General features: G+C 41.2%; 1 protein-coding gene and 1 long non-coding RNA gene across 3 annotated transcripts; one reads left to right on the plus strand and one right to left on the minus strand.

Moving 5' to 3' along the window:
* The first annotated feature begins 50 nt into the window (after positions 1-50).
* On the plus strand, positions 51-8,212 carry LOC140278390 (cilia- and flagella-associated protein 337-like). The gene is made up of 10 exons (XM_072373377.1): positions 51-184; positions 367-555; positions 1,293-1,484; positions 1,602-2,075; positions 2,223-2,372; positions 4,656-4,840; positions 5,719-5,858; positions 6,497-6,645; positions 6,734-6,945; positions 7,510-8,212. The coding sequence occupies exons 1-10, from the start codon at positions 104-106 to the stop codon at positions 7,823-7,825; spliced, it is 2,088 nt and encodes a 695-aa protein (XP_072229478.1). The 5' UTR covers positions 51-103; the 3' UTR covers positions 7,826-8,212.
* On the minus strand, positions 4,743-14,574 carry LOC140278391 (uncharacterized). 2 transcript variants are annotated; one of them, XR_011909192.1, is made up of 3 exons: positions 14,489-14,574; positions 14,233-14,364; positions 4,743-4,817 (listed from the first exon to the last, which is right to left on the minus strand). It is a non-coding gene; the product is annotated as an uncharacterized lncRNA (long non-coding RNA). The 2 variants fall into 2 exon arrangements; XR_011909193.1 differs by having other exon boundaries at positions 14,193-14,364.
* Positions 14,575-14,619: the final 45 nt, after the last annotated feature.

Consider the following 14,619-nt stretch of genomic DNA (forward strand, 5'->3'; position numbering starts at 1 on the left):
TTTTGGAAAGAAAGTATTGAAATTGTGTTTAATGTTTCTCTTTAAGTGTCCAGAGCAACCTCCACTGCTTCTCCTGGGAGACGAAAAAGGAGGAGTCCACCTGATGTGGTTTCTGAACCCATCAAAAGGTCTTTTTAAGAATCAATCCAAGAAAGACAGTGAACCACGAAGAATATTTTTCCCAGTAGGTTCGATCTCTTGCTCATCACTGTTTGTTGGAGTGAATGTGTCTTTTTGAATGGGAATGTGTTTTTGTATAAGAAATGAAGAAAGAAGGCTTGAGAAAGAACTGTTGATTGGACTCTTTTTTTCCACAAACAACATTTGAACACACTGTTTCTATCTTTTCTGCCATGTTCTGGAAAGGACCTTTGTGAGCATGGCAACTTGTTGTCCTACCGTCACATTCCCAAAATCCACCAGGAACCAATCAACAGAGTGATGTTTGAACCCAGTGGTAATGTCATCATGACTTCATCAGAAAGTGACACGACATCTGTGGTCTTTATCAATGTGTCACTGAAGCAGGAGCCTTACATTTGGAAATTTAAGCAGGTAACTCACATCACAATGTAAACTAGACTTTTACAATGCTCGGGACAGTTGCTATTATGTTAAAAACACACATGACTATGCAATTTTGATGTAGCATTTCATGTTTTGCTCCATTTGTGGTCTAAAATCACAGCTCTACATTTTGTGCCCGTTAATGAATGAACTATATCACAGAAATATAGGTCTATCTGTTGACATTTGTCTTAAATGCTGTCATTGTGCAAGCTACTGACTTTTGTTGGACACATGTAGGTCAGTGTGGCCTGGGTAACACTGACCTAAAAGGGCAGGTGGGAGTATGAAAATGAACTCACATCTGTAGTTAAAGATAAATCATTTATACAGCCTTGAGTGATCTTGCATGTCGATGCTATATTGCGTAACTCGCCAGTTTTATCTACAAAAACAAATGTGAGTCACGTTAATCATTATTAAAGTTTGGCCGCCGCCGGCATGAAGTGGCAAATACAGTCACTGTAAAGCTGATGCTCAAAACATTTTTAAACCGGGTGTGGATGTTTTTAAAATGAGCGCACCGAGTTTATGACCCAGTTAACTGTCTGAACATTTTAACATTGTTTCCATCCTTAAAAATCCCCCCGTGCAAACAGAGACACTGGCTAAGACGGCTGGTATTGTTAAAAGTGGTTTTAAAGACCAAACCCATTTAAACAACTTGAATGCTCATCCACACAAGGCAGCATCTTCTCTATTTTGGTCTTTTTGTGTCATTTCAGGGAGCTAAATGCTTTGACTACAATTCAGATCTGCAGTTGTTGGTCACAGGGGGTTGTGACCAAACAGTAAGGCTGTGGACACGATATGTGACCTCAAGTCCTGTAGCCACACTTCGGGGTCACCATGCCACCGTTTTAGATGTTGCAATCTACCAACCTGTTTGGCAGATCTTCAGCTACTCCAGAGATTCTGTGAGTCTGGTACAATGGGTCTAAGACATACCAATTCACTTTTGTCACTTATTGTTCATGAACTTTTCTGTGAATTTGTCTTACCAAAGCTTGATTTGATGTTTGTTCTCTTTTCAGGAACTGAGGGTTTGGGACATTTCTACTCATCACTGTCTGAAAACCGTCCGCCTACAGTTTCCCTGCTTGCAACCAGGTCGCATCCCAGAACATGGCAACTTTCCATTCCTATTGCTGAGTCCCCCTCTTCCTGAGGATACATGGCCTCATTTAGTGGTGGGCTGCAAAGACTACCTGTCATACCTCAAGCTGGCTGAAACAAGAAGAGGAGGGGGTGGTTGGTTAACAGATGAAGGAAGGGAATTTGGAAAAGAAATTCAAAGCCCACCATCCCTCTCCTGTGCTCTCTACAACCCCACCCTGCAACAGGTGGTAACTGGACATGTCGACTCATCTGTGTCTCTGTGGACTGTTAAGACAGGGAGGAGGCGTCTTCAAATTTTAAATGCTCATGGAGAGGAGGGAATCACCTGCATGGAACTGGACTCTTCTCACAGAAGACTGATCACTGGGGCTTGTAATGGCACTATTAAGGTCAAATACTCACTGTATCTATCACTGCCAGTAGCTGCAGGAATTTCATGAATCTGATAAATCATTTGGCCTTATAACACGGTCTTTTGAAATAGTTTATTTTAGAGCTTTAATCAAAGGATCTTTGTGCTTTCCACTTTCAACCAGGTGTGGAATTTACTGAATGGCCTTAATTTGCACAAGTTGGAGCCTGTTACCAGCTCAGAAGTCACTGGGCTGACTTGTCTCCTAGACAATCAGCTGCTAGCTGTGGGGTGGAGTCAGCAAGTCATTCAGTACAACATTGCAGGAGCCAAGGTAAAATCAAACATGTGTTCATGAGTAAACCACAGCCCTTCTACATACATTTATTTTCTCTTTGAATAGTGATTTAGCATCACAGAGCAGACATAGTTTCTAGATATGTCTGCTACACCTCCTGTGGAGTTTGAAGTTGTCTGGAGCGTGTTATAGTGCACCCGTTATCACACTAAAAAGGGATGTAACTGGTAGTATATTTGTTTATTGCTGCAGCACATTTCAGGGAGATATTTTTGTGTTTCTACTCTAAATTTGACCTGTTATTCCAAGTCTTACTTTTCATCAGTCCATATATAAATATCATTCTGTTCAGGGTGTGAAGCCCATCAAAGCTGCCACATTGGAACAGGTTGGATACACACTGAACCGGCCTTGAATATGTCAAGAGCAGCGCCATGTACAAAGTGTACACTCCTTCACTAAATACTGCACTACATAGTGATAAAGTCATTTTGTAGTGTTTTAACTGAAACTTCTCATTCATTATATAGTGCACTACATTTTCGTCGCACAGTACACTAAAAGTAGTGCACAGAAGATATTCACAGTTTGGGTTGAAATAGATCATCTTACATTGCCCCTTGGAGCCAGGAGCTAACAAAGCATGCTAACGCTAGCTACTGCTTGCAGCGTATCATTGTTGTTTTCTTATCCATTTAGAATGTCTGGTTAACAACTAATACTCCCCAGACATCACAACCATCAAGCGGTTCGTGTCTTTTTCTGCCTGAGACACTAGACTTGAGAAATTATTAGTAATGTAAACGGGAACCATGTCTGAAACTTAAGCTGTTCAGTTTAAGCACTAAACACATTAGGTATACAGTATGCTGTAATCATAGGCTAAAAAGGTGCTTGCTTTTTAGACATCCCTAACAGTTGTCACATAAGCAGTTCCAACATATCTGATTGCTCTTTTTGGATAATATTAATTCAATATTAGTGTACTGACGATGATTATATAGTTGCAGCTGTTGTCAATGCTTGTAAAGATTGATACAGTGCAATTAAAGAAACAAGGGTGCACATACTGACTTTATTTAATGAAGTTTTATGTCAGTGTCATGAAGAGTAATGATCACATCTTCTCAACAAAAAAAGGCAACCTTCTGATGTCCAAACCTCAAATAGGTACAAGTCCTGCCAGCGTTTGTTCATGCCACAAGTTAATGAGAATATCTAGTGCGTACTTGTGTAGCACTGCTACATTCTGCCACCCACTAGTGAGTCTTCTGTATAGTGAGCACTTTTTAGAACGTGAGTGAACAGTGGAGCGAGGGTGGACAGAAATGGGCTTGACTATTAAAATTCTTTTGATATAACGATTATCGTTAATACCAGTATATCTCACCACCCCTCGTCAAGATGCCATAAGAATAATTTTCTACTGAAAGTCTTGATAGTTTTACTTCTCTTCAAGTTCTTTTCCACATGTCGATATGGGGATAATGAGTCCCATACAAACAGCTGTCACCACATGCTCTAATCTCTTACAGACTTGAAGTGCAGTGTTTTCCTTAAGAATGCTCACAACAGCTTAGGCTTAAGAGGGAATTTATTTACTCTGACAGTTAAGCTAAACTTTATATCCAATCAATTGACAACTTTAAGTCAGACTTAGTGCTTTTATGGTTCTCTTGAGAAATCCTCGACATTTCAGTGCATGAACACAAGCACACATTTCTTTTTGCTAGCAGATGCCAATAGGATTATATTAAAGTCTGGGACTGCTGTCTATATTTTCATAGCTCAGATTCTTATGTATATATGTTTTATCATCCAAACTCCAACCACAATCTGCTTCGTTGCTGGATTCATTCCTTAAAGACGACAGGAATCGGTATTTTGTGCTCCTCCACCACATTCTTACTCCCCGCCCCTACCCCCAGGAACGACCTGATAAAAGCATATGGTATTAATTACAGATTTACGCATGTAGCGGGTACGATCAAAGACATTTGCAACAGCATATTAACATCCACCTGCTGAGCTTCCAGATGGTCCATCATAGAGAACTTTCCAAAATATGGAAGCCCAGAGGTGTAAACTAAAGCAAAGGAGGATATCGAACTTCTTTCTACAAGGCAACACAAACAATTACATGTTATATCAGACCATATGTAAACTGTCCGAGGGAAGCACAAAGCGTTTCGCAACACTGGGGTTTAGCACAAAACCACCACAACTGATCAGAACTAAGTTAAATGTTTATCTAACTTGCATAATCAACATCGCAAATATGCTTCAATATTTACATCTATGTATATACTGTGCATGTAGGACCTGAAAGTGAGGGCAGACATGTCTTGGAAGTCTGGTGGTGTTCACAAATCAAACATCTTGGCTGTGTGTCAGTGCACTTCTCTGGGGGTTGTTGCCACAGCGAGTTATGATGGAGAGATAGTTATCTGGAGACTGGAGACGCAAGGGCCATCGCTCCAACTACGGACGGAGACACCGGAGCGGTAAGAGAACCCTATCAAGTATATATCATCTGCAGAAGTACTGCTGTTCAAGTCCTTTATATCAGGAAGCCAAATATTGTTCCGTCATTCTAGGCTTTGCATGTTTTAATCACCGATGATTCTGAACAGATTTGTACCTCAGTATCTGTTTAATCAGTTATTAGACATAAATTATCATGGTCATAAAACAGAAAATGCAGATCATTTTACTTTCATTTCATGAAATTGAGGACAAACAATATTTTACTCTTTAATATAAAGTCATTTAATTTTTTCCGACAAAATGTCATGAGGAGACTGAAAAAAAGGTACTAAAAACTGAGCGCATGGGACAAGTTTTAAATCATTTAAAGAAAACAGATCAAAAGGCCTTACCCAAAAAAAATCTAATTGCTTCAGCTCTGCTTAGTCTGCTTTGGAGGAGGGATGTTTCCATCCAGGTTTGTTCGTGTGTGAGTGTCTGGTTTGGTAGGATTAAAAAAAAAAAACACTAACATGAATTTCCTGGAACACGGTGTAATGATGAGGCAAAAAACAACCAAGGAAACAAACTTATCGAAGGTCTGGAAAACACTTTTTGAATTTGTAGGAAAAAAATTCCAGCGGAGCTATTATCATTAACAGTATGATTAAGCAAAGTAACAGTTTTTATAAGAACGCTAGAACCTTTTTGTACATAGTCGCCTTATTTCTGGCACCTGGGAACCTAAAAGTTAGATAACCATGTTGTTATTGAACCTCCGCGAGCACAATTTTGCAATTACAGCTGAAATGTGTTCACCAATTTTATCGGGAAGACAGGATCCTTTGTGGGTAAAAAACACATTCATGGTTTTCTTCCTTTTTTTCTCTCTCGCTCCTTGCTCATGTGCATCCAGAATGGCACTCCCTGTGGACAACCTCTTGTTCCTTCAGCATCGAGCTGCAAGCAAAAAGTTAAGAAACAGGGGTGTCCTGGTGTCATCGCAGGCTGGCTGTCTGTGCTTCTGGAGCATCGCTGGAGAGAAACATGCTTACGGTGAGTGGGACACTCGTGTTAGTTCATTTGAAAAAAAAAGATTAATAAAAAATGGTCGCAGCACAAAAATGTATTTCAAATTCTGATGTTACTTTAAGACCAGTTGACAAGCAGCTGTCAGTTTTAATGATCCTGCCCCTGTAAGATGGAATAACATACAGCACAAGCACTTGCAGTTAGGTTGAACTGTCGACTTGGCTTCCCGCCGGTACCATTCTTGGCAGGCCACAACTATGTCTCTTTCCAGATCCCATCTGTGTTTAGTGGTGTGGGATTCGAGCACTGTGACCGCTGCATGTGTGTACGAGCTTGCATGGGTGTGTTTATGCATGTGTAAGTGAACCACTGCAATGCTATGTGTCTATATGAGTCTGTATATATTTTTTAAGCATATTGGAATTTCAGATCATGACATAACAGGAAGATAGGTGACATAACAAATTGTAGTTGAGTGTAGAAGCTTGTCTTTTTTGGGATTTTCATGATTCTGCACATCAGTGCAAAATTCCAATATATATTGCTTGCATGCAACTTTAAGAGCCTTTTTACAACCAGAGTTCTTCTATCCAGACTGTACTTCACAGTAAGCTTGAACAACTGCATGAGCTCAGTTGAGTGGTTTTCTCCTTTGATTCCAGGTAATTTCTATGCTCCAAGGCAGCCAGACCAATGTGTGCTTAGCCTAGGCTCAGATCAGACTGAAAACAACATCCTGATCTCAGGTGACACAACAGGCTGCCTTCAGATGTGGGACATTTCTTCCTACGCACTGGACATCCAACATGGGGTGGGACAGTAAATGGAGATAAACCACATTGTGTACTACACCGTACATCCGCAAGTGCTTGATGTGTTCTTGATCTGTTCCCATGCAGTCAGCTTGTGAGCGACCTCCCCTGCTGCAGTGTTGGAGGGTTCATGCAAGGCCGCTTGTATGTGTAGAAGTTCTGGAGGAAGCAGACAGACTGTTTGTCCTCACAGCATCGGCTGATGGTTCAGCTGGACTGTGGACAAAGGACGGCGATCGTGTGGGTTATTTTGGACAGGAGGTGATGTGGAATATCGCAGATCCGGCTACTTACAGCGGGTGAGAGAGATTGGTTGGTTTCCATTGCAGTAAAACGGTTTACCTCAAAGGAGCATAAAATCATCACAACACTGCAAGTCATTTTCAAACAAGTAATAAGTAAGTAGTAAGCAATGATGAGCAATATGATACCCTGATATGGACAAAGAGCACTGGTTTATCCAAGAAAGACGGAAAGAAGGAGAGAGAAAAAATGGCTCCACAAACAAAGTCTTTCAAAGAAACTTGAAGCTGGATAAAGGTCATAAATCTTTGGCTTGGCCCAGGTCTTTACTGTCTGCTTCATGGTATTTCTGTCATATGTAGAAAGAAAACTGTCAGGAGTGGTTCAGTTTAATGGGGTGAGAAAGTGCAGCTAACATAAAAAGAACCTAATTGTGGAGCGAAATTTCTACCTGTCAGAATCGGCTCTTGTCGTCTCCAGATAAGCTGGAATTATCCTACTGAAATTTGTCTGATTGCACTTTGGTGTCTGTATGGTTCATGTACACGACACAGCTTTGTGTTTGCACAAGTGGATTCACTTCTTCAAAAATGACTGTCCTTTGGTTCTGTTGCCCTCAGGCAGAAGCAGAGCAACCTGAGAGAGGACGAAGAGGAGAAGAATGAACATGAAAAACTAGGGCATAGTGAGGCCAAAAGTCAAATATCCGACCTCACAAAGCGGGGTCAAACTTTACAGCAGGAATGCTGCTCTGAAGGTAACCATTTGGTTGTTTTCATTAGCTGCACACATTCTCTCACAGATGCCCTCGCTCTGGCACCAGCCAGTGCGCGTCACATGGATGTGCACGAGAAATGTCCCTTTTTCCTTTTTAAAAAAAGGTTAAATGCTGCAGGTAAGGACCACTTTCCAAGCCAATCGAACCTGATATTCTGAGTCCGTCAAAACCAACAACACCTCTTTATAAAGAGACGTGTCAGAGCATTCCTCGCATTCTCCTCTTCTGAAGTTTGGAGCACAGCTCTGGAACATTTGGGCAATGTTCTGCCTCAGATGTGCAGGTCAGGTTTTAGGAAGTGCACAAATCTGCAAGACATTTCCGATACGCTCCTCTCGCTCTCTACTTGTAAATCACAAAGTTGCCAAAATAAGCTGTACTTTAGCCGTCACCGCACCTGGGCAGACAAACTTATGCACACATTCGTTCAACTTGACGTTCTCCTCTTTTATCCTCTTTAGCTTCAACCTCCAGCCTAACAGAGGACAACCATGAGCAACCTCAGCAGCCAATGGTAACTTGCAAACACAAAACCAGCAGCCGATAAGTCTGGGGACGGATATTTGTCGTTTTGCCCTCGTGTTTCATTCCCTCTATCATCCATCTATCACCTTAGTATCTGTGTGAGGACATTGGCCAGACTGAAGCTGCGCGTTATGAGAGGCGGCGGCTCTTCAAAAGCATCAACCGCAGCAACCTCTGTTGATCGGCTGTTTTTGTCTCATCAGCCTCTGCGGGTCCTACAGGTAAATTTACACTGAGTAGCTTAACCAGCTTCTATTTCTATAAAGACTGGAAATATGGTAAAAAAAAATTTAAAAAAAGTCACAATCACAAACTAACAAACTATTTTGATTACTGCTTTATTATTTTAATATGAATTCAATCAGAAAACAGATGGGAAAACTTCATGCACTCCTACATTTAGCTCAACACCACATCCCTCTAATTACTATCAAATAACATGCTCAACCAGGCATTACTTTGAAGAAGACTTTTTTTAATCTCTTTAACTTGAATAAGGTCATATTCAAATACTAAGCAGTAATCAATGTAAGCTATGTGGAGTATAGCAATCCTCTTCACATGATGTAGACATATACTTACCACACCTTTATCTCACTGTTACACCCACCCACGGTTTTTGCAGCATCTTATGACACGCACATATGCTCTAGGCTTTGGAGTGCCCTTGTCTGTTTGTAAAGAGCGAATTTGGGCTTGTCTTTAAGAATGCCACAGCTTGTTTTGGGCTTGTTTTCATACATTTGGCTGCTTATGTCTTGTCCCAAGAGCACCGGCTCCGGTGTAGTTCACTACAGAAGTGACAGACTGCAGTAAAAAGAAGACATAATGTTTTGGTTTGAGGTAGACGCTCAGCAGGCTAATGCTCAGTGTTTAGATTAATATGGATATATGGATATTGTCCTGTTTAGATGAAGGTTGGTAGTCAGAATATTGCTGCGTGTGTACACATTACCAGTGTTTCCAGACAAGCTTTCAGTGATTATACAGGTTCTTATTTGAATCTGTCCCATATGAACCTCTGACATCTTGGACCTGGTGTTGTCTTTGTGGTGGAAATTTGTCCTGTCATCATGCAGAGTAAAATCAATCATTCTGCTGTCAAGAAGATTTCTTTCAAGGACAGTAGATTTCAAATAACAGCCAGTTTGTCCAGGACAAAAACTCCATGTAGCAGTTTGATGCTAAAAGAAGTCCTCAGAAACCTTTCATTTTGATCATGAGATCTGTAGGTAACGCTAGCAGCTGTTGGCATCAGAGTGAATGCATTTAAACTGCCTTGTTGTGTAATGTGTTGAAATCAGATGAAAGTACCATGGAGACGATGACAATTCAGTAAAATGCACTGTGGTGGTAATATAAGGGGCAACAAAATTCTGAATTCAAGGGAGGGAGGGAATGGTGATGCAGCACTGTTACTGAAATACTTATAATCTATAGACCCAGGTGCAGCAGCTCATTGCTGCGTCACACCTTTGCTGTTTTGTTTTGTGCTTTTAAGACACTATTTTACATCAACAGATCCTGTTTTTTTTGCCGGCCTGATGCTTGGGGACTCTTCACCCTGATAACCAGTGGAGGAGAAGTTGTTACTCTGCGTGGCGACATTGGGCAACAGTTTTTTCTTCATCATATCAAAGAGATCTTGAAGACGCTGTCGGACATCCTTTCAGTAGCTGAAACTGGGTTGAAATGCACAGAATGATGATGCTCAGTGCATCCATCCAACGAATCCAGGGAAGAATGGCTCTAAAAGGAGAGATGGAGGGTTTGAATGGCCAAACCAAAGCCCGCATTTGGATCCTGTTTAACTTCTAGTGGTGGGGGATTGAAATTGTGTTTATATCCAAGAAGAGTTGTCCAACATGGTTTTGTGGTGAATAATGTGGGCAGACCTGAAATAGAAATCATTGTGTAACTGACATTTTATGGTTAGTTTGCTAATCTTCCGCTTCTTGTGCTACAACCCAGTTATATTTTACTATTTTCATTTCTGCTGTTATCTTGTTATTGGGAAGTGGTTACTGACCGGATCTTGCTGTTATAGATTCTCATCTCTTCAGTGATTTTTCATGGAAAACACTGGTCTGGGTTTTGCGAACGTCCATTAGTGGCTCCCATAAAAATAATGGCCGGCATGTGACACTGGACCATGTGAAGCTCAATCACTGCTGAAAGAATGCAATGGGGCTGCTCCACTTCCTCATTTCCACAGCTGTGACTGCAGCCAAAGCTGTCTAAAAAAATGTGATTGATGGGAAGGGATAATGAGAGAGCGATAAAAAGAGAAAGAAAGGCTGCTATTTCAGATACATCTGATGAGAAAATCTGTTTTTTATGCATGCATGTCTGAACCGATTCCACAATTTCATGTTCCATCTTTACTTCTGTAGGTCTGTTTGTCTTGATAGCTCTCATTGTTGAGTTCTTTCACCCGCTGTTTTCCTCTCTTCTCTCAACCTCCTCCCTTTATAATGTGTGTTTACTGTCGCAGTGTGCAGTTGCGGACTAGGCCTTCCCTGAAGCTGCCAATTCACGTGGACTGAGCACTCGGAGCTCACAGTGGATAAAAAGGCTTTCACATAGTTCTCGACAGTCTGTTTATTTTTTACGTTCCTCTCCCTTAAAAACATGTGTTCGTTCTCCAGGAGGGTTTATTCAGAATCCACTGGGTGTGGCATCAGAATCTGACTGGCAGCACAAAGCTCGGCACACAGCATCTGGAAGGAAAAGCGAATTTCCACTTGGATGTAGACGAAGATTCCCCCGTGAACTTTGTTCCTCTGCATTCTTTTTCTTTTCTGAAGTCATCCGCAAAATGTAAATTGAAAATCTCTGTATGTGTCATATTGATGTCGTGTTGGGTAGATTCCCACTTCAAATCTTAATGTGATACTACGTGCACAGCATGTATTCTATATTTACTACCTAGTTTTTCTTCTTGCTGTCGTCTTAGTGTAATTATTTATTTTTCTGGATTTGTTCCAGCTCTACCTACAGTGTTGACATTTTGCGAGATCCACCAACACTTTAGAGGAGTGGTTGGTTATCTTAGCTTAGCGTAATAACAGGAATTATTGAATAATGGCTTGTCTGGTTCTCTGGTTATAAAGCTGCAGGAATCTACCAGTAAAGCTCACATATAATTGCACCTTCTATTTTTTTAACCGTTACAATAACTCGGTTCTAAAAACAAATTCATTGTGGTGTTACACTCATTTTTATAACTTAGAGCAGGACAGACCTTGGTCTGTGTGGTGCGGCACATAATCGTTGTATTTGAAAGAATAAATAATCATTATTGCGTCGATGATACACATATGAGCATATTGGGATGTGACGTCAGCTAATAAAATCAAATCCAAATATCCCTGATTTAAGATTGTCTTTTGTGCATTTTGGAAAGTTTAGGGTAAAAGCCATGCTTATTTGTTTACAGGTATAGTGTGAAATAGTCTAAAACTGATCTCCCATGTCTTGTCTCAAACAATTTCCACTGAGATCAGTGGAAAGCGTGAAGCGTTGATGAGGACAGCAGTGATTTAAAACCAACCCGACACCACTTTCAGTCAGCTGCAGCACAGGTCTGTCACTGGTTCCAAAGATGAAAACTAACCCAACAAAAGGTAGCGACTTGGAAATTTGGTCAATGACAAATAAAAATAGGAGGGGGTCACAGAAGTTAAAATATATTCTTGTCACATATGATACTTGACGAAACTCTTCTTCCTGTCTTCACAATTACTGTGCTTAGTGGATCCAAATAAGTATTTCCCTTCATTAAAGATGGTCTAGCGTATCCTCTGCTAAAGGAGACTAGAAAGGAAGAATATAAACTCCTTTTCTTAGCAACCAGAGCAGCTCTTATCATGTCTACCAGGTAGGTGCTGTTAGGATCCCTGTATTAGGATCACTCTATCACAAAAAAAGAATATTTTCCCCTTGTGTTTCCAGTCTTAAGCTAAGCTAAGGTGTGGTTATTTCCAAAATAACTAAAAAAAAGAAAAAAAAAACTCTCCTGAAATAAATAGTAGCTTTTATCTGATCTTCTTTTGTGAGAAGACAATTTGATACTCCTTGACATAAAAGTTGTCACGGACAGGCATTCTTCCCCATTCATCTAAACAAAAGCCAGCCTGTACTTATCACTGCAGCTCGGCAAGGCTGCACAAACAGTTGACGCAGGACTCGGTGCCCTACTTTTGTCGATTGTCTTTACATATTTGATTTTGAAACTTTTTTTGCATGCGCTTCCTCAACCTTAAAAATTGGGTTATTCAGAGCAATGCGGATTTGAACGCAGGCTTGGAGTTCTTTATTTAGTTTGTGTCTCAGGGATAAATACAAACAGACACAGCTGGAGCAGACGGAGTAAGTCATCTTGACAGCTTTTTGCCCCCTAAAGGATCATTAAGGCACCGAAGCATTACTTAACCCCATCAGATATATTGTGTTGCTACCTTGAATCTAGTACAAATGGTTTGATATTGAGTGTTTAAATTCAACCAAAAGTTGGCGTCTTTTCCTTTTGATTTCTCTCTTCTTTCTGTCTTTGTACGGTAGACTAAAAACAAAACAAAAATTCCTTTAACACCTTTGGCTTTTTTTCTTTTCTTCTAAATTCTCCTGAAAATACTTTTGAAAAACCTGTAGCTGTAGAAATATTGAATGGAGATATGGTGTAGTTGTGAAACATGTGGCCTCTGCTAGTCCATTTGAGCCATATGCATGTTGTGAAAAAAATGTCATATTGAGACAATAGCATGTTTTTTGTAGTTACACTCTTTAAAAAAAAAAAAAAACTCGTCGAGGGCAGTCGCCCACTTTGCCTGTGGGCGTGGAAAATCAGAGGCTCTGCTACTGAAGACTAAATGGCAGGTTGAAGCTTCCTTTCACTAATTTCCATCATCAACAACAGCTTCAGTCAGCCTGCCTTCTCTTTAGAAAGAGTAAAACACCCTGGAGAGCTACTCCCATTGACACGTAATTCTGCCAGAGTTACAAACCCACACACACACACACACACGCACACGACAGATGTTACAAAATACCACAATAACAACAACACATATTCCGCAGCCTATGAAATGCTCAATGCTTCTCAATAGAGCTACGCAGAGCTTTTAAAAGAAGACATGGGCAACATGGAGTGATCATAATTGAAGCACTTGTACTTTTACGAGTATCAGGTAAGAACATAGTAAAGACGAAGTAGCCTGAAAATGCTGGGGATTGTTATTTCTTGGCCGTGTTGTCTCCGTTTGAGTTGAGCAAGAACTATTTTTTTGTTCCAGCGCTGCTTTTTCTGAACGTGTGCTTTCTTCCTAGATCAGTGTGACAGGGAGAAAAGCGAGGGATTCATGTGTGGGAACTGCAGCAGGAAGGAAAGTGCAGCTGGGAATTTTTTGCCTGGAGCGAGACAGACGGGAGATCCGTGGCGAAAAGTAAGTGAGGCAAAAAGGAAAAAAGAAGGGGAGAAAACAGTGGGGGCGGAGAAAAGAGCAAAGAGGATGAAAGTTTAATGCGGGGATGATAGGAAGCACGGAGTGGGAGCAGGGGGGAAGAGTAAGACTTGATGAGCTGAAGGAGAAGTTAAAGTGGACTAACGCAGGAGGAACAGGAAGCAGAGGAGAAGATGACAGGGGTAAAGGAATCTAGTCAGGACAGACAGGATGTCAAGGCAAGGCAGGCGCTCATGCCAGCTTAACAGGTTTCCGCACAAACACCTTAAATAAAAATGTGCATACTCGCAAGCTTGCTGCCAGAGAACACAGAGGAAGGCAGCCAACTTGCACATATGATAATGAGAACTGGGCTTGATCACACATGCATTGCATCAGAGTTGATACTCCGCCTGGACGAGTTTCATTCAGATCTGCTGTGATAAGAGGAAGTGCATTGTGTCCAATTCTTTCTGCTCTCAGCACTTCTTCTTTAACTCTCCAAAAGTGTGTGAGTGTCTCTTCACCCGTATTGCACTCTCTGTCGCAATCTGCTAACCTGTGATTTGACGTCTGTGTACAAACTTGCACATACACACTCATGATGTACACCCGACACGCACGCTCACACACTCACCCCTCCTTGGAGCAGCAGGTCCCTGGAAGCAGCCAAACTGTCATTGACTGTTGCTAACACATGCTCACTCTCAGCTCAGCGCTTTCTTCAGTTTCTGTGAAGGGAGGAGGAGAAGGAGGAGGAGAAGAAGGAGGAGGAGGAGGAGGAGGAAAAGTGAAGCTGGAGGGAACAGACTGAAACACAGATTGAATAAAAGGAATTGGGAGACTTGAACAAACCTGTGACTGCTTGGATCTGCCTGGCTTGATGTGTGGCAGACTGGAGGATACCTACAAGTGATGCCTCACACACTCTGGAGCAGCTCATAGTCAGGGCTTTGTTTACACCTCTTGGTTTTTACTTCCATTCT

The sequence above is a fragment of the Leuresthes tenuis genome, unplaced genomic scaffold (assembly GCF_036924035.1).
Source record: "Leuresthes tenuis unplaced genomic scaffold, fLeuTen1.0.hap1 SCAF_20, whole genome shotgun sequence".
In the NCBI taxonomy this organism is placed as follows: Eukaryota; Metazoa; Chordata; class Actinopteri; order Atheriniformes; family Atherinopsidae; genus Leuresthes; species Leuresthes tenuis.

Excerpts from the sequence above, each read along its gene's own strand:
- LOC140278390 (XM_072373377.1), top strand. The coding sequence starts at position 104 with ATGTGGTTTCTGAACCCATCAAAAGGTCTTTTTAAGAATCAATCCAAG. Across the intron at positions 185-366 it reads CACGAAGAATATTTTTCCCA|GACCTTTGTGAGCATGGCAA; the intron begins GTAGGTTCGATC and ends TGTTCTGGAAAG. Across the intron at positions 6,946-7,509 it reads GATCCGGCTACTTACAGCGG|GCAGAAGCAGAGCAACCTGA; the intron begins GTGAGAGAGATT and ends TGTTGCCCTCAG.